The sequence below is a fragment of the Pinus tabuliformis genome, chromosome 1_2 (genome assembly GCF_031772625.1).
Source record: "Pinus tabuliformis cultivar Carrire ecotype Pingquan chromosome 1_2, CPIR1, whole genome shotgun sequence".
In the NCBI taxonomy this organism is placed as follows: domain Eukaryota; kingdom Viridiplantae; phylum Streptophyta; class Pinopsida; order Pinales; family Pinaceae; genus Pinus; species Pinus tabuliformis.
The window spans coordinates 389,741,378-389,766,228 of record NC_142298.1 but is presented as its reverse complement, the minus strand read 5'-3'; the positions used below and the strand labels follow the sequence as shown (position 1 = coordinate 389,766,228).

At 39.1% G+C, this 24,851-nt stretch overlaps 1 protein-coding gene across 7 annotated transcripts in view; it reads left to right on the top strand.

Annotated features, from left to right (window-relative positions):
• Positions 1–24,851, top strand: part of LOC149206006 (uncharacterized) — a 415,715-nt gene that overhangs the window by 305,285 nt on the left and 85,579 nt on the right. For all 7 annotated transcript variants that reach the window (XM_089395252.1, XM_089395250.1, XM_089395253.1 and 4 more), the window contains 3 exons: positions 2,626–2,830; positions 2,958–3,184; positions 3,494–3,649. In XM_089395252.1, coding sequence (XP_089251378.1) covers positions 2,626–2,830; positions 2,958–3,184; positions 3,494–3,649 — 588 coding nt within the window. The remainder of the gene's footprint in view (positions 1–2,625; positions 2,831–2,957; positions 3,185–3,493; positions 3,650–24,851) is intronic.

Below are 24,851 nucleotides of genomic sequence, written 5' to 3'. Positions count from 1 at the left end.
AAAGCTGTGGGCAATTAGTCAGGGGCTGGATCAGTCAGGATTTCCAGTGATAGTGTGAGGTAACCTCACAATTCTTTTTCCCAGTATTTCTCTCGGTAATCGAATAACCTTGTGAGGTATTCATAGATGTATTCAGAATTTGCTACTGCTTAATAATAATAAACCCTCAGAACTGCTGCACCGGTTTTCCCGCATTGGGTTTTTCCAGGGACATTTGTCCAAAAATAATGGTGTCCTATGTGTTTGTATTTCCTTGCTCAGTTTCTATGTTCCAGAATCATATTTAATTTGGTGTAGGCTGCTTCAGTAATTTACTTCAATATTTCAGGAAGAAATTTGAAATAAGTTTGTAATGTAATTTACAGTCTAGGTGAAGTAGATTCAACTGGTTGCAGTAGGATTCTAGAGATTGTTAGATCTAGGAATTTTCACATTCATCATATACAAGTACAAGGAAGATCTCAACTATATGAACCATGAAGAACTTTAGGCACTGCAATGCCATGGACTAGATTCCTCAACAGGGCAATCTATCCATTGGTCTCTCAACAATTTAGGCACCGCAATGCCACATACTAGATTCCTTACTAGGGCATTCTATTCAGGTGGGAATAATATGGACTCAAGCTTACAACCTCTCTAGGTACCATCAGGATTACTTGCTAACCATCAACCGAGGGATCCAGGTGTGCATCCAAAAACAAAGCTCTATACTATTTGGATGATTTGTTGTGTGTTTTTTAGTGGAGAGTAGGGTTTGAAGAGTGTTTTAAAAAGTGGCGTTTGATAATTTGGCCATTCAAGTTAGGGATGAGGGACTTTTAAGGGCATTTTTTGTTTTTATCAAGGCTGATTTTGACCTTATTGTGGTTTGACTGCAACAAGGTAGATGGTTCCTCTTTTGTATCTACATTTTTTTGTTTTTGTTGAATGTAAGAATTATTTTTCCCAGAAAAGGATATTATATTTCAGGTTAGATCTGTGAAAAAGTTGATCTACTTTTATATACAGTGACAAATTTTGGAACATTTTTTTAATATATCTGTTTGTATATAATATAAATGCATTGAAAAGGAGAGTTTCACTGCCATCTTCTGTTTCCTCAACATGCCTTATCATCTTTCCAACTCTATGCCCTTTTGTCTGAAATCTTGGAATTATGAGAGAAGGCAAATAAATGATTATATATACTTTGTCAATTGTGTTTTTCTTGGGTGGTTGGGAGGAATGATTGTTATCCTCACCAACGAGGTTCAATTCCCACGAGTGACATGTTAAGCTTATATTGAACATATTGTTGTATCGACTTTGAGCCTTGTTGCTAAATGGCATTGAGCCCTGAAGACTATCTTTCCCTTGCCTACATTCTGGAGGATAGAATGCTTGGTTACATGGAAAAAATGATTGTATATACTTTATCATACGTTTATTAAGAAATTGTTCTTTGTAGTCCTCGACAGGGTAGCTCAATTGTTGATGGATGTGTTATGAAATATCATGTAAAGTAGGTCCAAGGTTAAAATCCCCCTGATTAGCCCATGAGCCATGTGCGGGGGTGCTTGTGTTTCACCTAGCGGTTATAGTGGTAGTGGTTGCTGATTTATGGTAGCATCGGATGTGCTCTAAGTCTTAAATTTTGCAGGGAGGCTTGGGCACATGTATTCCAAAGAACCCAGAAAGCGTTTTGGGAAATTCCACCTAAAGACAGTTGAATTAAAAAAATTAATTATTTTTAATGGGTTCCTAAGTCTAAACTTAGGAAATTAAAATAATTAATGGGTATTAATCTAACTGTGGGTGTAACTTCTAGAAGAAGACGAGGATCAAGCAAAAATGATCATAGCCATTGATTAGCTTCTAATTTGGGCCTTTGAATGTCAATGAGAAGATTATTTAAGGAGGCTTGAGGGTCATTTGGAAGGCACACAGAGAGTTGATCAGTCCGATCAAATTGCTGAAGCTAGATGCAACGCAGTGATTTGTAGTGATGATGCAGAGAGGGGCAAAGGGAGTTTTGGCTGGAGGATTTTCTCTGGAGCAAAGAATACACAACAAAGAGGCAGAGAGACACACAGAGGAGAACACAGAGGGCAAAGAGGGTGACACAGAGCTAGGAAGGGCTCACGCAGAGCAGCGCAAAGGCCTCCAATGCAGAAGTCCGAGATTGTTGATGAGGCTGACGTTTTTGAGCTGGGAGGGCTAGAAAAGGCTTCTGAAGGCAGATCGATTCTCAGTTGAGCTGATGCAGGGCTTTAGAGGCTGACACAGGGGCAGCGTAGAAGTAGCCGAGGAACTTGTGGTTCAGCTCAACCATTTAACATATTTGGGTTTACCTAGTTGTGTGCTAGCATTAATATGGATCATCATCTAGGTCATTTGAAAAAATACTCACACCATCAGGAGTGCATACAATGGAAATAAAGGTAGAATTATGGAAAAACTCTATCAGTATAAATTTTGAAATGTTTTGATTAAAGCTTGTTCTTATTGTAGTCTTATTTTTTTTCTTAAAATCATCCACTAATTGTGGTGTATGCTCATATTATTCCAGTTTTCAGCAAAATATATTATAAATCCAACAAATCAGATCACATATGTTAAGAGTGTACAGTCATTGTTTTGCAGGGAGATTGACCGGCCTCCTCTTTTGTCAGGAATGCCACCTCTGTTGTTTTGGGATACCTGCATTCATGGCAGTGAGGTAAAGGACTCTTTAAAGAGTTACAGCAATCTAAATGAAGCGAAAATGGCTTGTGAATTGATCAGAATGATGTTAGAGTATGGTATTCCTGGATATCAAATTGGCGTAATTGTTCTTTACAAATCACAGGTACATGTTCTGTTTTCATAGTTCTCTTTCACACATCTGTGATTCCTGGAGTGGGTTAATAGAAATGAGAAATATGATATTCTATAAAATAATAGGTTTATGAGCAACTGTAATTGCTCTCTTGCAGGCAAATCTTGTCCAGGAGCTTCTCTCTCAAGGCTGCAGTTTTAAAAGAAAGAAAAGAAATACATTAAAAGTTAAACCTATCAAAAACTTGGAGTGCCAGGAATCAAAAACATATGCTTCAAACGGATGTGAAGATGATAGTTTTAAGAAACATGGATATTTAGGTGCGGAAGTACAGATATCAACAGTTGACGCATTTCAGGGAATGGAAAAAAATATTATTATATTGTAAGAATGCCTCAGCTTTATGTTTGCAGATATCTTTTATTTGTTGTTTAGTGTCAACATTTTTCAAATTCATTTCATATTCGATGTTTTTAGTCCTCTTTGATTTTTTATCTTAGCTTAACAAACAAAAAGCAAGCAACAAGATGATCCAACAATTTAGAGTGTGTAGTACGTCCAGCATTTTTTCTTGCAAGCATGTTTCCTGTTCAGTGCCCCATTAATCTACTTCCTAACATACATTGACAATAAAGCCTGAATAATTTCTGGCTTACTAAGTTTTTCTTTTTCTTCTGTGGTGTTCTTTTGCAGGTCTTGCTGTCGTACAAATGGCTTAGGTTTTTTGTCTTCACCCAATCGTCTAAATGTAGCTCTTACAAGAGCTCGGCACCATTTAATCATTATTGGTAAGGCATCAAATTTAAATGGTAGTCCATTCTGGAGAAAGCTGTTGTCCCATGCTGCAAGGTAATCCCGTCTTTTGCTTTTTATTTTATATAGAGAAAATTGGGAACTTAAACTGTTGTTTTATGATATCTTTCTTCTGAAACTATTCAATTTTTTTAAAGCATAGAACAAATATTATCATTTGTAATGCATGGACAAATCTTTCTCCTAAAAATGAAATGAAATTATATTAATGTCCATGAATGACTAAAGTGGGTCAATGGAACTCAAACGTTCAACAGGTAGAAAGCGATGATGTAGTGCCTAGAGCATCTACAAGGACAGGAAATGAAGAAAACCAAAGTAAAAATGTAATAAAGTTTGAGTCAGAAAGGGGATTGTGAACAAGTGACTGTGTTATGCTTGAATCCATGCCCAAAACGTTGTGGCACTTAGTAACATAATGTGTGGCCCGCTATTTCTTTTTCTTGGCATTGAATACAAACAAAAGGTTGTTGTTATCTCAATTTTTACAAGTAACTTTTCTGTGAGTATTCACTGAAGCATCATCAGTTGGCAATAATGCAGCATAACAACACTATGTCATAGCTACTTGACACACCTTAATGAGCAAAAGCAGCCTTAAGAGTTGGAGTTTTTTCATTATCGTGTGAACCTTTTCTTTAACTTGTGAGATGTGTGGGATATCCTTTGATATTCACAACTCTCCCAAAGTACATGAGAGCGACCTCTTTGGTGCATTATTGGCCAATAGTCCTGGCTCAGGTGGCTCCAGGATAGCATACGAGGTCAATTGAATCTCTTATCTCCTCAATGTTTATTACTTTGTCCTCCAAGGGGTGTCTATAAAGTCTTGGATATCCCAGTTGACTGAGAAGCATTCACATTGGAACTGGGTCTTCTAGTATGAAGGAAAGCCATAGGGTAACATTTAAGAAGAAAAAGAATTGCAAGGTTATGCTAGAGTAATGAGCTTGGAGATCAATCATTCCACTCTCTCATCTCTACCATTCATTTTCCTCATACTTGCTTGTGTTCTCTCCTTGATGAACCAAAACTTCTTCATTTACTGTAGCTAGAGAGAAATTTCAAGAAGGAAAATGATATAATTCTTTTCAAGTGACAGTCCACATTTATGCTTTTCCATTGGATTAATATATGAATATTGCACTTTTGTTCCACTTTTTGTGCTTAAATAACATTCTTCTGGTTAAATTTGTAATATAGCTACGTGCATGCTGATTTATTGCTTCTTGTTACGATTCTCTTGCATTTTCCCACAATGAACTGTTATCTATTGTTTAGCCTTGCTTTTTGATAGATTTCCAGGATATTGTAGTAGTGTTTACACAATGTTTGGGGGTGCTTCATGAGATTTGTGGTACATGGTGTAATTTTGGCCTCTAGATGGTTTGAGATGGATCCTAGCATAAGAGATGGTTCGTCATGGATATGCATCGCTGAGATAGCTTGTTTGCAGTCTCAATGTTCTTCTCTTGGGTGTTGGAGATCTCTTAGTAGTTTTGTGGACACCTTTCATTGAGGCCTTGTGGAGAATCCACTTGTTTAGAGAATGCCCTATAGGGGATGTAGGGAATTGTGTCTCATGGAGGACAACTTCAAACCCTAGTTTGTATGTGGTAGTTTGGTCTCTTGTACATAGGATTAGAGATGGCCTAGGGAGGCTTTGATATAGCTCTTGTAGGGATTAGATGATATAGTGGAATACATTTCTTTGGACAATAGATGGAGGTCGTGGGGACTTGTGATGGAGTGGTGTGGATTTTCCTTTGCATAGCTACATCACCTTGGAATCATTGTTGTAAATGACATTGCCATTGGAACATGAAACATGTACTCTAGAGTGAATGTCTCACTTGTGTGGCCTACAATGTAATGTCCCCTATCTCATGAGATGAAGCAAAGAACTCCACTTGCCTAGTTATCTCCTATAGGCTAGCGAGAAAGAGAATTGATCTAGGAGATCCGTGGAAATTTACCCAATTTTGCTATTATTAAATAAAAAGGGGCAAAGCATTTTATTATTAAAAAGGGGCAAAAGTCATGTAAGAGGGAAAAGGTGACTTCTTCAATAAAATAATATTAAAAGAAGATCTAGAAGCTTGGAGAAGTCTCAATGAGAGATTATTAAAGGAGGTTGGAGCTCAATGATGTTGAAGAATGTAACTAGTGTCGGTCTTCATAATTTTATTTCAGTCATGATATAATATATTTGTCAAAAGTAGGAAAAATAAATTTATTTTGCAAAATAAACATTATTTATTGGCATGGGTTTCATGCTTTATTATTTTATTTTTAGGTCAAAGCCTCCATTGTAGGCTTTTAGGGTTTATGTCATGAGTCCTAGTCCATGTCATCATGTAATAGACCCTTCTTGGGCTTTATTTATCAAGAAAGAAAATAATTTTTGATGTAAATTGAGTCAAATAGGCCTCCACCACCAAGTCGGCCCCAAAGAAGACAAGTCGACCTCATTAAGGACAAGTTGGCCTAAACAGGAGCCTCAAACCACTATATATTTGTAGTTACTTGACCTCATTTGGACAATCAATCAAGAAATTCGATTTGCAATTGAAGGAGGAATGAAAATGAGTACGAAATATCTAGAAGGAGAAAAACCTAGCAAAGGAGACACTTGTCAAGCGAGAAGAAGCCCAAATTCTCTCTTTTTTACCACACGTGCAAAGATTCCGGGTTGTTGCAAGAGTTTCGGAAATTGCAGACCTGCGGTAGGGACTGAAATTATGGAAGCTCGGGGTTGAAATTCTAAGTTGTAGTTGGGCTGAAGCTGGTTGACTAAAAGTGACTACTAGAGTTTTGCTAATAATCTTCGAAGACTGACTGGGTGGAGTGAGGGAAGTCTTTTTGTCTGGACTAAGGTCTTGGATTGTCTCAATTTGATTTGAATCTACTAGTAGAAGAGTTTAACTGGGTTTTCCCCTTCATATGGGTTTTTTTCCATCACTGAGTGCCTATATCTGGTGTCGTTGATCTTCATGTTTTGATTTGATGATTGCTTGATAAAAAGAAGAACATAAAAAAAGTAATAAGAATACAAGAATATCACAAGTAATTATCAAAATAAGAAAATATTTCTGCCTTTCTGATTTTCTAACAAATGATTGATCATTCTATTCCACCATATTCTTTGTTGTTGGTGAGTAGCTCAAGTGAATTTCATTCCCAAGGGTTTTTGGTGAGGCGCTCAAACTAGCTTTGGTGGATCTCTTGCCACCCTAGTTAGATTTCTTCCACCTTCGGTGGACATCACTTGCCACCCTAGTGGAATTCGTTTCTCTTGTTTATCTTTGAAGATTTGACGAGATTTGTTGCAGGAAAGTGCTCGTATCTTGATTCAGTGGTTGCAGGTCTAATTCTACATTCCAAGGGGCCAAGCTCAATTCTTTTTCAAGGAGGCCGAGTACAAAGTTTGAGAAGCCAATTTTGACGTGGGTTGTAATGACCCACCTATAACTATAAATAAAATACAAGTATTAGCATACATACGAGACCTCCATACGATAGCTACGTATGCATGGACCCGTATGTACGCACTATATATATGATAAACCCTCAAACGAATATAAAATGTTAGTTTTAATGTTAAATTTTAATTTGTAAATTAAAATTTATGAAATTAATAAAATTAATTAATTAAAATTATAAATTAATTAAATTAATTCATTAAAATAATAAACAAACTTTATCAAATCAAATTTTCAGATTTGAATAAAATCACCAAATCAAATAAGATTTTGTTTTATAAAATTAACATGTGTCAAAGTTAGGACACGGAGATGGAGGGAGACGGTGAACGGAGACTTAAAAAGAAGGAAGGTTATTTTGAGAGGGGGAGAAAAAGAAAATAAGGGGCGGTTGGAGGAAGCACAGTTGAGAGGAGGAAAAATTTGTAACACGAAGTTATCAACAATAAGCTCTGAGCTGAGCCTTGTTTGTTCTGAAGTTTTTGGGCACGGGGGAACAGATTGCAGCAATTGAGGAGCATTCTGGACTGAGTACCTAGGTTGTACTCAGTTTGGCTCGAAGGTTATGGTCTTTTGGTAACGGGAGCAAGAGCAGGAGCAATTCTGAAGCCTCTTCATCCGCAGGAATCCAAGTAGGTACTTCTCATCAAATTAATTAATTTGATATATGAATTTTGATTAAATTCTAAACTAGGTTCATGTAGAGTTCATATTTTGTTTAGGCTAAATATCTGGTTAAGTTCTTTAGAGTATTACAGTTGAGTTCATATTTTGTTTAGGCTAAATATCTGGTTAAGTTCTTTAGAGCATTACATGGGTTTTCCTTGAAGTTCTGGAACTAAGTACCAAATCTCCTAGGCTGAAATTGTCTACAGGAGCAAGACGAATTGCAAGAAGATTTAGGAGGCTGAGTATTTTAGTTTGGTGCCAAAGTAGGGCGCATTCAAAGAGGATGATCACTATTCTTCTTCCAAAATCTGAAGGCCGAAATAGATAGCTAATGTGGAGTTCGATCTTTTGAGCTTGAGGCTGAGTCTTTCCATCAAAGGGATTGAGGGTTTCATGCACAATTTTCACACAAATTTCCAGTACCTTGTCAACAAGGAAATCAAGCTATCCAAAGAGAGAGCGACCGAATAATTCTGTACCAGTAGTTAAGCTTCAAGAGGCCGAATTGCTTGCATCTCAGAAGTAGGCCGAATACCTTGTGTAATTGATTCAGAATTGGAATCCCATTGGGTTGTATTAGACCTATCAGTCAAGGGAGGATTGAATTTATTATCAGTTATTAATCTTTGTCTACAAGAGCCAAATAATTCGAGCTGAGGATGAATTATTGAAGTCTCAAGTATTATTTTTGAAGGGGTTGAGCAGTGTTTTACATGAGGATACCGGTACCAATTCAAGTAGAAAGGAGATCGAATTCTTGGATTAAAAAGCTACTGAATTGTTCATGTTCCAAATCTAGAGTTTCTCCTGAGGCCAAACTTTCATGCATGTAGCAGCCTATCCAAAAGAGGCCAAGTTGGTTTCATAAGCATATCTATATCAACCAATTCAAGATTTGTTCATGGATGCTCTTTCCAGGTGTATTCTTGACAGTGGCATTGTAAATTTGACATTGCTCCCAATAAAAGATCAAAACTTTGTCTCAGATTGTTCTCCTTCCAGATTGCTTAAAATTGTTTGACAAAAATCTTTGTGTTGTTTACTAGAGTGAATATTCTGAAGTTTGCACTCAAACTGTTTGTGAAAAGGTGTCATAGGGAATTTGCTAATATTTTTGGAAACATTTGCTTGAAATATTTAGAATCATTCTCTAAATTATCTTTAAGATCTACTTGGTATATTATAGTGGTATCAGAGCATAGTCTTGGCCAACTGTGGTATCAAGGCACGACCTCTAAAATTTTTCAGAATGTGACTTATAGAGGGGGCACAGGTTCATGAGAAAAGAGAGAGAGTTGCCCATAGATCCGGAACCAAATTCATCAAAACAAAAGGAAGGGGATCTCAAAATGTCAAATGAAGTCCAAACGGGAGACACAAGAATTCAATGAAGAAAGGAGGATGCAACATTCCAGAGTCTCTTAAAAGCTCTCAATGACATGGCAAAGGGGCAAAAAGAAATGGTTGAAGAGACGAGGCAACTAAACCAGAATAAAGACAACAATGGGGATTCTTATGTAGGAGTAGGGACATCTTATAATATTGCAGCTACCAATCCCCAAGGCCATCCTCAAAATTATAGTGGTGCATCTTGTCCCACCAAGCCCAAATTTCTGCCTACTTGTCCATCAGAACCTGTAGAATAAGAGGACATGCCATTTGGTGATTATTTTTAGGAATACTAGTCCATGGGAGATGGGTTCCAAGATGTAATTACCTTTGAAACTTTTGTCTCTTGAAGAGTGGTAACAAAGGCAAAGGAGGTGGAGGAACAACTACACTGAACACAAAATTAGTAAGAAATTTTGGGAAGCTAACCCTTCCAAACTTTGATGGTTCCACCAAATGTACAAGGGCATGGATTCAAATACTAAACACTTATTTTTAGCTGAACCAAGTGATAGAAGATGACGCCATCAAATTGGCCACCTTGCATTTGGAGGGAGAGGCGCATGATTGGTGGTACCATGGACTAGCCACTTTGGGTCATGCCCACATAACCACCTATGAGGAGTTTGCTTAGAGAGTAATAGAAAGATTTGACTGGAAAGATCCAGAATTGTACTTCAGGGAGGTCATACAACTCGTGAGAATTCCTTAAACTCGGGAATTCGTACTGCAACACTGATGATATTTCTTCTACTTGTTAGATTTACATGAACAAGTTATTTGCAGTTTGCTATGACAAACATCGAAATACATACATTGCCCTACGCCATTTAAATAATATGCCGAAACAAGAAATTGAACAATAGTGAAAGATACACACAAATGACACAATTATTTTTGGACAAATGTCCCTGGAAAAACCCAATGCGGGAAAACTGGTGCAACATATATGAGGGTTTTTATTATTAAACTGAAGTATTTATGAATACAACTACTGGATGCCTTCTCGACAATCCAGTTATAAAGAATATCACTTGGCAGAAGAAATTAGTGAGATTACCTCACTCTACACTGCAAGTCCCGACTAATCTGAATTGAACCAACAAGTTCTCCGACTATTTCTGTGCTGCCCCTGCTGGGTTTGCGTCAACCTCTATTCCCTGCGTCATCTCAACTGGGAATCAATTTACTCTTAGAAGCCTTTTCCAACCCTCTCGGCTCAAAAACGTCAGCCTCCTCAACAAACTCGGACTTTTGTGCTGGAGGCCTCTGCATGGGGCCTACGTGAGCCCTTCCTGGCTCTGCATCACCCTCTTTACCCTCTGCGCTACCTCTTCTGTGTGTCTCTCTACCTCTCTACTGAGTATCCTTGGCTCTTAAAAAGGTCCTCCAGCCAAAAATCCCTCTGCCCCTCACTGCATGATCACTACAAATCACTGCGTTGCCTCTCGCTTTAGTGATTCGATCTGATTGATCAACTCTCTGTGTGTCTTCCAAGTGACCCTCAAGCTTCATTAAATAATCTCCTCGTTGGCATTCAACGACCAACGTTAGAAGCTAATCAATGGCTAATATAATTTCTGCTTGATTGTCGTCTTCTTCTAGAAGTTACATGCAGAGTTAGATTAATACCAATTAATTATTTTAATTTCTTAAGTTTAGACTTAGGGACCCATTAAAAATAATTAATTATTTTAATATAATTGTCTCCGGGTGGAATTTCCCAAAATGCTTTCTGGGTTCTTTGTAATATGCTCTCTGTGTGTCTCTCTGCCTCTCTGTTGAGTATCCTTGGCTCTGGAAAATATCCTCCAACCAAAACTCTCTGTGCCCCTCACTGTGTGATCACTACAAATCACTGCGTTGCCTCTCGCTTTAGCGATTTGATCTGATTGATCAACTCTCTGTGTGTCTTCCAAATGACCCTCAAGCTTCGTTACATAATCTCCTTGTTGACATTCAATGACCAAGATTAGAAGCTAATCAATGGCTAAGATCATTTCTACTTGATCCTCGTCTTCTGTAGAAGTTACACCCACAGTTAGATTAATACCCATTAATTATTTTAATTTGTTATGTTTAGACTTAGGGTCCTATTAAAAATAATTAATTATTTTAATATAACTGTCTCTAGGTGGAATTTCCCAAAATTCTTTCTGGGTTCTTTGGAATACATGTGCCCAAGCCTTCTTGCAAAATTTGAGACTTCGAGGACATTTAATGCTATCAGAAATCAACACTCCCTCTTAGCGAGGAATGTGCTCTAGCAATGCCTCTCCTTGAAACGTCACCCTAACTTCATAACATCGTCCTCTATGCTGCTGATATCTGACATGTTGTCCACCAACTACTGCGCTGCTGCTGCAACTGTACTATTGTTGACACTGCCACTGTCAACAATGCATCCGTACTACAACTCCCTCTGAATTTTTGCATCGATGTTGCTGGTGGCACTGTCACTGCCAATAGTCCCTGCACTGCAAACTGCTGCTACTATTGCATCAGCAACGGAAAACATCCCAAATTACTGAACAATTGTTCAGCATAAATGCATCTCGATGCTGAAAATTTAACTGCTGCTAGTCTCACGCTGTCCGTGTGAAGCCACTGCGTTGTTGCTGCTACTTCACTGTGCCTCCCTGCACTGCTGCAACTTTGCACTACGCTGCTTAGAATTAGCATTCTAGTGATTGCATCTGTCACTCCAACACTCCTCTGCACCATTTGACACTTCGTCCATCTTACTACTCTTGATCTGGGCTCAGGTAGCAAGGAATTGATCTGAGAGGTGGGCTCCTCAACGATCTTGCCCATTTGTACCTCTTTCGAACTACAACTCCAAATCAACCCACCTCCCTCCTGGAGGAATCTCGACTATCATGGTGAACTCCTCCTCCTCTATCTTCATGGGTGCAGCCTTCAGATCATGCTTCTCATCTTTGTCGTTCTTTCTGAGAGGACACTGTGTTTCTTAGTTACCCATCCCACCACACCTGAAGCATTTGATCTTCGAGACGTCCTTCTTTCGCCTCTGCTGCCCCTTGGATGCAAGGGCTGCATTCTCATCCTCCTCCTTGGACTTCGACTCATGGTTGTTGCTTCTGTCAACGTTGCACTTGACTAGATCTCTCCTCAGCTCTTCCTGCTTGAGAGCTGCCCACATACTATCCTAGTCTGGCAAAGCTGCCCTGCCCAAGATGCTTTGGACAAAGACTTGCCACTCTTCTAAGAGTGAGTTTAGGGCCAGTCTCACCATCTCGGAACCTTGAGGTGTAGACCCCACAACTGCTAACTCATCCCGGGTCTCTTAAAGCTTCGTGAGGAACGGATCTATGCGCTTTCTCTTCTGCATCTTTGCATATCCCAGTTTCTGCTCTAAATACATCTTTCGCTGCTCAGAAGATCCTTGATATAGCGTAGAGAATGCATCCCACATCTCCTTAGCAGTCCCTTTGCTAACAATGTGACAGACTACATGATCCTTCACTCTGTCGAGGATCATTCACTTTGCCTTCACCATTTCTACCTTGTATTTCTTTAGTGGATCTGGATCTGTAGGCTCAACCACCACACTGTCGACATATGTCTTGAGGGAATGCTCATAGAGGGAATGGCATTCTTTCTTTCCAGATGACATAGTTGGATGCTTCGTCCAATCTATGTTGATCCCTCAAACCACTGGTTGCCATCTCTGCCATGAAAAAATGTCAAACTGCTCCTCTCTGCTCTTACTGCTGCTGCTTAGCCAATAAGAGAAGAAACTTCTTGGCGGGAAGTCTACTGAGGAAAAGTTCTCTCACTGTGCTTCTCTTATCTTCTGACGTCTTCTTGCCCAGCAAAACAACCTACAGAAAAATTGCATCCCACCAGCTTTTCCTCACGGTGAGGCTTCAACACTGCTCCCTCTGCCACGACAAAATTTCGATTCGGAAGCCTTTCTCTCTGTTGACTCACTAAGAGAGAGACTGCCTCGAAATTCAGCCCTCCGGCTAGGACTGTGTAAACCCCTCTGGGAATTCGAATTGATGCCTCCTGTTGCTTTTTTGAACTCCTTTTCTGCTCAGCGCTGGGTTCTCTGGCACTGGTCTTCTTGCTTCACTTGCACTTCTCTGATACTATGTGAGAATTCCTTAAGCCCGGGAATTCCTATTGCAACACTGATGATATTTTTTCTACTTGTTAGATTTACATGAACAAATTATTTGTAGTTTACTATGACAAACATCGAAATACCTACACTGTAGCCTACACCATTTAAATAATATGTCGAGACAAGAAACTGAACAATAAAGAAAGATACATACAAATGACAGTTATTTTTGGACAAACGTCCCCGAAAAAACCCAATGCGGGAAAACCAGTGCAACAGATTTGAAGGTTTTTATTATTAAGCTGAAGTATTTCTGAATACAACTACTCGATGCCTTCTCGGCAATCCAGTTTCAAAAAATATCACTTGGCAGAAGAAATTAGTGAGATTACCTCACTCTACATTGCAAGTCCCGACTAATGTGACAGCTAACCAACGAGTTCCCTGACTACTTCTGCGCTGCCCCTGCTGGTCTTGCGAGAGCTCAACTGGGAATCGATTTGCCCTTAGAAGCCTTTTCCAACCCTCTCGGATTAGAAACGTCAGCCTCCTCAACAAACTCGGATTTCTGCATTGGAGGCCTCTGCGCTGCTTTGTGTGGGGCCTCCATGAGCCCTTCCTGGCTCATCGTCACCCTCTCTGCCCTCTGCGCTGCCTCCTCTGTGTGTCTCTTTGCCTCTCTACTAACTATCCTTGGCTCCGGAGAAGATCCTACAACCAAAACTCCCTCTGCCCCTCACTGTGTGATTACTACAAATCACTGCGCTGCCTCTAGCTTCAACAATTCAATCTGACTGATCAACTCTCTGTGTGTCCTCTAAATGACCTGCAAGCTTCCTTAAATAATCTCCTCGTTGACATTCAACGACCTAGATTACAAGCTAATCAATGGGTAAGATCATTTCTGTTTGATCCTCGTCTTCTTCTAGAAGTTACACTCACAGTTAGATTGGTACCCATTAATTATTTTAATTTCTTAAGTTTAGACTTAGGGTCCCATTAAAAATAATTAATTATTTTAATATAACTGTCTCCAGGTGGAATTTCGCAAAACGCTTTCTGGGTTCTTTTGAATACATGTGCCCAAGCATTCCTGCAAAATTTGAGACTTAGAGCACATCCGATGCTACCCAAAATCAACAACTCAAACAAACAGGTAGCGTGTAGCATTATATATTCGAATTCTTGAAGTTGTTAGTCATGGTGCCAAATTTGTCAGAGGCTAGGAGGATTATGCTATTTTTTGAGGGGTTGAACGAACCTCTACTGGGGTTAGTAAGGGCTAATAGGCCTATTACTTTATGGGATGCAGTCAGCAGGACAAGGGATTTACATGATGCAATTCCTAAGACCAAGGCACCCATCAAATCCACCTTCCCACCTAAGGGAAATGATACTAGACCTCCTCAAAGCTATTGGACAGGGAGGAAACCATTGGATGAGGAGACCAGAAGAGATCTTAGGAGGAGGAGATTGTGTTTCACATGCCAAGAACCTTGGGCACCAGAGCATCGATGTACTACAAAGGGTAAATTTCATCATATTGAAGTGTTCTCTGATAACGAGGATGAGGAGGATGAGCAGGAGCAGCAAGAGGGGCTTAGAGAAATGGAGGGTGAGAAACACTCAAAGATAGAAAAAGGTGGTGTCATTTCTTCACTCTTTGGTATTCCTCAATATTTTACTCTCAAGATTCTGGGAACCATACAAGGACAGAGGGCAACAATAATTGTTGATAGTTGGGAATCCCGCAATTTTATTGATGTCGACTATGTAGCTATGAGGGGATTTGCCACCACGGAGTTTGAGGGATTCTCCATAGCCATAACAAGAAAGAAATACATGTAGTGCAAAAAGATGATCCCCAACATGAGTTTGAAAATGGGAAACTACGCTATCATAGATGATTTCTTTGTGAGTATTTTCCTTGATAGTAATGTAGTATTGGGAGTTCAATGGTTTACGATACACCACAAATCACCAACAAATGGAGATGGAGTTTACGAAGGATGGAAAAAAGGTGGTGCTAAGGGGCATGCACACCTACCCTCCCTAGACAGTGACATCAAATTAGATGGAGGTGATTTTCCGGCATGGAGACATTGAGTGGGCAATAGAGTGCTGAGTGTCAAAGAAGAGGTCAGAGGATCAACACCAACAGTATCCAGTAGACATTGCAACTCTATTGCAAAATTATCTGAAGGCATTTGGGGATATTCCACTAGGGAGGCCACCTGAAAGAGGCTTTGAGCATATCATTGAGTTGGAGGAAGTCCAAGCCGTCATCACCAGTCCCTATAGACTCCCTAGAGCATACAAAGATGAGATCGATAAGTCTATTCAGGAGCTGCTCAAACTAGGCCATACATGCCCCAGTTCTAGCCTATTTGCTTCATCAGTGGTCCTAGTCAAGAAAAAGTATGGGTCTCTAAGGATGTGTATCGATTACAGGGCATTGAATAAGAAGACAATAAAAAATTGATACCCAATTCCTGGGACTGATGAAATAATGGATGAATTGAAGGGGGCCAAATATTTTTCCAAGATCTATCTTCGGTTGGGTTATCATCAGATTAGAGTCAGGGACCAGGACATTCCTAAAACAACTTTCAGATGTCACTATGGCCATTATGAGTTTTTGGTTATGCAGTTTTGGCTGACCAATGCGTGTAGTACATTCTGGTCTTGTATGAACCATGTGTTCAACAAGCAGTTGCATAGGTGCTAGTCTTCTTTGACGATATCTTGGTATAAAACAAAACATGGGAAGAACCCCTGCAACACTTGGAGGAGGTATTGAAGATTCTAGAAGAATAACAATTTTATGCCAAATTGTCCTAGTGAAAATTTAGTTTGACCAAGATGCTCTAATTGGCGCATGTGATTGGAGGAGGAGTAAAGGTGTATCAGGAAAAGATTTGAGCTATCATTAATTGGCCCACTCCGAAAAACGTGACTATGTTGAGCGGTTTCTTGGCTATCTACGCTTACTATAGATGATTTGTGAAGGGGTTTTCACAATCGGCAACTCCCCTTATAGATCTGACCAAGAAGGAAGTTTTTGTATGGACAGATGTTGCAGAGAAGGAATTTGTGCGACTTAAGGAGGTAATGAATTCTTGCCCTCTTTTAGCTTTGCTTGATTTTTCTCAGCCATTAGTTTTTGAGTGTGATGATTTAGGTGAAGTGATTGGAGCATTATTGATACAAAATGGCCACCCTATTGCTTTCAAGAGTAGGAAGCTTAGGGACTATGAGCGTCACTATTCCATTTATGATAAAGAGATGCTTGCTATCATGCATGCATTAGCCAAATTCAGACCATATCTGGTGGCTAATTGCTTCAAAGTCAAAACTGATCATAACAATCTCATATTTTTCCTAGTTATGAAGGAGTTGAATGATCGGCAACAGAAGTGGGTGAGCAAGGTACATGTCTATGATTTTGATAATGAATATGTCAAAGGAAAGAATAATGTGGTGGTAGATGCACTATTTAGAAGGCCTGCAATATTTTCCCTCATGGATTCATCTTTGGATTGGAAATCCTAGTTATTGGTGGAGTACTCCAAGAACAAGATGGCATATGAGGTCTTAGATGGACAGATACAGGATGGTAGATACTGGGTGGTGCAAGATATCATCTACTACAAGGACAAAATCTATTTGGTGTTGAAGTCGCAGCTGAAGGAAAAGGTGATACAGGCAGTGCATCTAGGCTATCTTGAAACATATAGGGTGATTAGGGAGAGGTTCTGTTGGAAGGGCCTGTTGCTGTAGAAACTAGCTGGCATAGTGTATAGGCTATATCTAGAGGGCACAACAACAATTTGGGACAAAGGTCCACTGTCACCACAACCTATGTCCCCTTCTCTTCTCGAATTTTGATTGACAAGAGGAGTCCCAGTATCCCTCACTTGTGATTAATTTGTCAACACTAGGGTTCAAAGTGAGGCAAGGATGGTTCATTCAATGGAAAGGTTCAATTGAGGTGCGAGCTTTGGGAGAAGCTAGGAAGAATTTCCACAAAAAACTCCTTGAGAGAAATACTATACAAGACCTAGGATTGAGTTATTTGAAGAGATAAGAATTCATCCAAGGTCCAGATAGTCAAGAGAAAAGGTTTCGAATGATATGCTATTAAAGTACAAACCTTCAAGAAATCCCTAAGTTGAAGGGAAACTTCAAGGGTTTCCACTTGGTACAATAGCTAGGGTATCGAATAAAATGAGATTCCACTGTCGGAATTCATTGAAAAGTTGAGGATGCTTAGAGGTGAGACTAGAGAACAATCCTATATGGACGAAATTCAAAATTCTCTCACCTAGAGTATTTTGCACCAAGCCCTAGAGAGGCTCCCTTAGCCTTAAAGGGACGAAGAAAAGAGAGAAAAGAAGGTGAAGAAAGGATGATTTTCAAATTAGAATGTGATCACAAAGGATCCTAGACCTAGTGCTCGCATATTGGGAGAAATGGAGTCAAGATAAACCATGTGATGGCAATTTTGCTCTTTATGGAGACAAAAATAATTTTGCTACCCTAGATGGAGGCAGCAACAAATATAATTCTAGAATTTTATACTTAAATGACACTTATGGAATTTGAAGGATGAAATGCAATTCATCCCCGAGGAAAATTCATTCATTGTTTTCCTAATGAGTAACACATGCAAAAATTTCCAATAGTTTTCAATGGTTCAATAATTCGCATTAATTAGGGCACATTTGATCACCATAAAAGAATAATTTCATGCATTATATATTCATTTAAAACAGAAATATAGCATTATAAAAGCACTTACAAGACAAAGACGAATATATCCATCCACAAATTGCCAAAAAAAGCTCTGAGAATGTTAGCGAAAATGTAGGAATTTACAGGGTAAGTTCCTCAGACAGAACACTAAAGGACACCGCTCACAAACAGATCACAAATCAATACACCAGTGTTCTTGACGTGATTAAAACTCTCAAAAAGGGAAACAGTCCACGGCCTGAGCCAACGTGGCCACTTCAAGCAATTTATTAATAAAATAATGAAAATTTACATAGGCTTCTCTCATGAACGGTTACCCTACAAATGACCCTCCATGCTCTTTAAATAGAGATCATGGACCAATTGGGTGTTAAGCCATGGATCAAGTGTCGGTAATGCCGATGAGAGAATGAACCGTCAGATCACTACATATCGTGATCGTCGGATTGTAAGTTACAAAAGTACATAGTAAAGAAACACACTTTACCTAACTCTACACTAGACCAAGTTATACTTAACTGTTTCCTATGTGTTGGAATATCCTAACATCCCCCCTTAAGAACAACTTGGTATAGGATTGAAGGATGTACAAATATGACACAATAGGAGAAGGAAGGAGGCATTAGAGCATATCCCCCTTAGTGACAACTTCTTGAACTCCAACCATAAATCGAATTTTAGTAAACTTTGCCTCTGTGAGAGCCTTTGTAAAGATGTTTGCAACTTGATCATATGTTGAACAATATTGCACTTCAAGAACATGGTCATGAATGAGCTTTCTGATGAAGTGCATGTGCAGTTCAATGTGTTTGCTGCACTGATGTTGGACTGGATCTTTGCATAGTTGAATGACACTTTGATTATCACACCAAAGTGTAGTCGGATGTTGCTGCTGAAAGCCAAACTCTAATAGGATCTGATGAAGCCACAAGGCTTCCTTACTAGCTTCTATGACACCACGATACTCTGCTTCTGCCGAAGAAAGAGAAATGGCACTTTGTTTGTTGCAAGCTCATGTAATAGTTCCTGAACCAAGAGTGATTACATAACCTGCAGTAGACTTCCGATCATCAGGGTCACCAGCCCAATCGGAATTAGTGAAACCAGCCAATAGAGGAGATGCTTCTGCGCTGTAATGAATCCCAAACAGAATTGTACCTCGAACATAACGAAGTATTCTTTTAGCTGCTTTCCAATGACTTTCATGTGGGTTTTTCATAAACCGAGCAATAAGGCCAACAACAAAGGAAAAGTCAGGATGAGTATGGGTCAGATACAAAAGTTTTCCTACAAGTTGATGGTATAAGGTAGCATCAACTTCAGGGGAAGTATATGTGACTGAAAGTTTGGCTCTAGACTGAAAGGGAGAAGGGGCTGGCTTACAGTCTTCCATGTGAAAATGGCGTAGAAGATCATAGGTATACTTGGACTGGGAAATGGAAATACCTTCTTTGGATTGCAAGACTTGAAGACCAAGAAAATAATGCAAGTGTCCTAAGTTTGTCATTTCAAACTTCTTTTTAAGGCTGGACTTCACATGGTTTATAAGGTTGGGATCACTACCAGTAAGGATAAGATCATCAACATAAAGAACAAGAATGATAAGAGACTTGCCCGCTTTCTTGGTGTAGACAGTATTGTCAGAATGACACTTAGAAAAGCCAGTTTCTAAAAGAAAGCTATCCATTTTGGCATACCAAGCCCGAGGGGCTTGCTTGAGACCATAAAGGGATTTCTTAAGCCGACATACAAGGCTGGAGTTTGTTTGTATAAAGCCAGTAGGTTGTTCCATATAGATTTCTTCATGCAAGTCCCCATGCAAGAAGGCAGATTTAACATCCATCTGATGGACTTCCCATTTGAAAGAGGCAGCAAGGGAAAGAACAAGGTGGATAGAGTTCATTTTGGCAACAGGGGAGAAGGTTTCAGTATAGTCAATGCCTTCAACTTGTGAAAAACCGTTAGCAACAAGACGAGCTTTATGTTTATCAACTTTTCCATCTGATCCATACTTGGTTTTGTAAACCCATTTGCATCTAACAAGTTTTCGTCCCCTTGGAAGAGGAACAAGATCCCATGTATCATTTGCCAACAATGAACGATATTCTTCATTCATAGCTACGTCCCAATCTAGAAGGCCTGAAGCTTCTACAAAGGTGTCAGGATCATAATTCGTTGAAGCTTGAGCCAGTAAAGAAGAGGTTCTATTGAACTGAGAATGTGTACATTGCTGATTTGTAGGACCACTGGCAAGAGCACCCGCTGCATTCCGAGTAGCATAGACCCATTTTGGAAGCTGAGGAGCTGAAGGAGGATCTTGAGAAGGTGGGGGAGGATTGTCATCCTCGCTGTCATCATCTAAAGAAGAAATATTTTCAGAAGTAGAAGGGATAGAGAGAGGTGGCACATCCACCGAACTAGGCGCATAGGCCGATATATTTTCAGCAAACTTTATATCTCTTCTAATGATAACATTTTTGGACTTAAGTGGAATAAGTCTATATCCTTTGATATCTTCAGAATATCCAACGAAAATACATTTTTCACTCTTAGGTTCTAAAGATTTATGTTTCTCATCTGGAATATGGGCCCATGCTTCACTTCCAAAAACTCGAAATTGACTTACATCTGGTTTAATTGAGTTCCATGCTTCTTTTGGAGTGATATTCTTTAAAACCTTAGTAGGAGTGCGATTTATTATGTAATTTGCACAGTTAATTGCTTCTGCCCAAAAATTAAGACAAAGTCCTTTAGATTGAAGCATACAATTAGCCATTTCCTTTAAGGTGCGATTCTTCCTTTCAGCTACACCATTTTGTTGTGGAGTATATGGAACAATATGTTGCATTTGAATTCCATTCTCAGTGCAAAAGTTGATGAATTTGTTGTTAACATATTCTCCGCCATTGTTAGATCTTAGCTTAATATTTTGATGTCCAGATTGCTTTTCAACAAAGGCCTTAAAGGCCAAGAACATGTTAAATACTTCACTCTTGAGTTTTAAGAAGTATACCCAAGTGCGTCTGGAGAAATCATCAATGAGAGTTAAGAAATACTTGTAGCCAGAGAATGAAAGAACTGGAAGTGGACCACATAAATCACTATGCACAAGCTGTAAGGGGGCTGAGGCATGCCGAGAGGCACGTTTTTCAAAACTATCCCGATGATGTTTTCCAAGTACACATCTGGAACAAACACCATCTCTGCGAGATACCATTGGAAGACCTGTCACCATATTTTCTTTGCATAGATTCTGAAGGGAGCGATAGTCTAAGTGACCAAAACGCTCATGCCAAAGTTTGGTCACTTCATCATTATGAGCAACAAATACTGAGGGAAGATTTGATGACCCAAAGTTGTTAAACTTATACAAACTTGTAGAATTATCAACAATTCCAGTAGCTAAAATCCGTGTAGGATCTCTTAGGTCCTTAATTACAACATCGTGAGGTGAAAATTCAATGATATTACCTTCACCTGAATGAGCCTTCTGATATACAGATAGAAGGTTGCAGGATGAGGTTGGGACACATAATACATCATTAAATTGACCATTGTCTAGGTGAACAGTTCCAGTCCCTACAACACTAAGCGATCTATCATCACCAACATATATATTTTTGGTGTTACAATCATTTAAAGAAGAAAACATGGCTTTGTTTTTGTCCATGTGATAAGAAGCTCCAGAATCAATGAGCCACTCATGAGAATGAGAAGAAGAAGATACATTTAGTGCATAACCAGACCGAGATGCTTGACAACCACAAGCATAAAGTGCTATTCCTGAAGATGAAGTTGAAGTGGAAGAGTGCTCCAAATGGATGTTATGCTTCTTCATTGCTACTTCCAAGGCTTCCATCTTCTTAAAGCATTTGGATTCTAAGTGGCCATCTCGATTACAAAAGTGGCAATGTCTATCAGTCTTTTTCTCTTTGTTTTTATTTGCCTTATCATTTTGTTGAAATGATTTTTCATTTTGAGACTGAAATTGCTTAGGACCTTTGATTGGTTTAGGACCATTCGTTTTAGGATACTGCTTCTTAGGATTCTTTGAATTTGGTTGTTTATGGGCGGCTAAGGCTTTCTTAGAAGAGTTTCCAAGATTAAGAAGGCCAAGATATAAGAGCTTTTCTTGTTCTCTAATTAAAGAATCACTAAAGGCATGAAAAGAGGGAGACTTGTAGTCTTGTCCTTGAGAAATAAAGGCTTCTCTAGTAGAATGGAAGGTGGAAACAAACACATAGTAGGCTGGTCCCAACTTAGTAAGAATGGAATAAATAAGGCTATCATCTTTTTTCTATGGGTCTTGAACTTGGACAAAAAATCTTCAATGGAAGAAAAATTATTGGGGTCCAATGTGTGCAACTCATTTTCGAGTTGATGGGGTCTAATTTCATTTTTAATTCCAAAAACTTTAGTGACCTATTTCATTGCTTCATTAGGAGTATCAAGTTCTGTGATATGGAATCTAAGGTCTGGAGAAATAGACATCCCTATCAACCCATATGCTTGATCTTGCCTATTTTCCCATTTGGCTGCCTTATCTTCATCTTTCGGTTTGGTTTCTTGGCCTGAGGCTATTCTGTAAAGACCTTTACTTCTAAGTAAATCCACAATGTAAGACCACTATTGGAAGTAGTTGGTGCTGTCAAGAATAACTTGGCATGGACTTTCCATTTTAATAGAAACTGAAGTTGTAGATGCTGAAACTAAGTGTTTGAATGGAAAGATCTCAAAAATTTAGGCTGATTAAAAAAAAAACGGCTCTGAAAATGACTTCCGGATGAAGAAGTTATGGCTTTTTGAAGGAAAGTTGTTGAAGATGCCGACGAAGTGCGTGAATGTGCGGAAATGAATGATAATGTTATATTTAAAAGAAAATTGCCCCCTTTACAAACTTAATCTAATTAGCTCACATTAAATAAACTTATGTGACTCACTTTTATAAATAAGTGAAAGTCACTTTTACAATGGTACTTTATGAGCTAGCCACTAAATTGTAACTTAAATAAAAGATAAAGAGACTTTAGAATTATAAGTGACTGACCTTTTATAATGGGTGAGAACACTTTTACATAAAGTAACCTTAAAACATAAGTTACATGTGCTTTTTGAAAAAGTAACTCAACAAAAAGAAAGACTTGAACTCAAGACCTCTATTCTCATAAAGTAACTTTGGACCAAGTGAGCTAGTATGAAAGGTTAGTAATTTTTGGAAAAGAGGAAGGGTTTTTTTTATTTTTTATTAGTCACTGAAGCTTTGGGGTCTGTGCTTGAAAAAGCTCTTTTTGCCTACAAAACAAAAAACCACAAAACCCAACATAGACATACAAAAAATACCTTGCGGCTTGAAGTTAGCTTTAGACGAAAACTAAATATTTTCCTCAATGCTTCTGATTTTTCTGAGATCACACTAAGGCGCGACGAAAAAGAGCATACGCATGGGAAAAATCCTTCATTTCTGTTTCTGATTTGCCCAGATTGCACAAAGTCGCGGGGCAAAGAGCATACGCAGAAATGAAAGGTATAGATTCGGTAATAAAAAAAAGAGAGCTAAATAAACCGAAATAAACAGAGAGACGAATAGCTAGAACTGCAAATAAACACTGTATACCTCCATATCTTAAAAATGACGTATCTAGGGCTACCGGAAACCTTTTCGCATGAAGCGAAAGGGGTTTCTCATTGGAACAGATGCTCCTAACACAATAGAGTAGTCTTCTTGGCCCGAAAGCAGTGAGAAACAGTAGATGTAGGAAACGACAGTCGGATGCAGTTGTACCGGCTTTAGACAGAACACCAAAGGACACCACTCACAAACAGATCACAGATCAATACATTAGTATTCTTGACGTGGTTAAAACCCTCAAAGAGGGAAACAGTCCACGGCTTGAGCCAACACGACCACTTCAGGCAATTTACTAATAAAAGAATGAAAATTTACATAAACTTCTCTCATGAACGGTTACCCTACAAATGACCCTCCATGCTCTTTTAATAGAGATCATGGACCAATCAGGTGTTAAGCCACAGATCAAGTGTTGGTAATACCGAGGAGAGAATGAACCATTAGATCACTACATATCGTGACCATCGGATCGTAAGTTACAAAAGTACATAGTAAAGAAACACACTTTACCTAATTCTACACTAGACCAAGTTATACTTAACTATTTCCTATGTGTCGGAATATCCTAATAGAAAATATCGAAATATCATAATTCATCTAAAACATCCAAATTTCATCCTCTACTGCAGGTTTGAGCTTCTCAAGAAGAGAGATTGAAATCCAAGCGATGATGAAAAACAAAATGAGGCCTCTCTTATTTATATGAGGCTCCTCAAGTTCGATTTAGACTAATCTAGCCCTTAATAATATTCTAGTGTACAAATAATATATCTTTTGGTGACAAGCCCACCAAATAGCTCATGAAATGAAAGATAAGCCATCCAAAGCTAGCTGAAATGATAACATAATGGGCAAGATGGTCGTTGGAAGGCCTGAATGAGTCCTCAGAGTGCCATGTTGAAGAGGAGGGCTCCATAAATAATGATCGAGGGTTGGCCCCTTGATTTCCAAGCAAAACATAATGTGGTTCTCCCAAGTGGGTGTGGGGCACAAGCAATCATCTCATGGGTCTCCAGGTGGCTCCATAACAAGCCGTTGCTCCGTCAGTTAGGGCTAGAAGATGACACATGCCCTCCCATGTCTCTCCGGAAGAGACAAAACCTCATTTGGGGTCTGGACCAACTGCCAAGTGTCGGGTGTCAATGTGTGGTCGACTAGGCAACGTGGTCCAAGTGCATCATCATCTCTGTATGACTGGGACACGAACAAGAAATGTGTTGTACT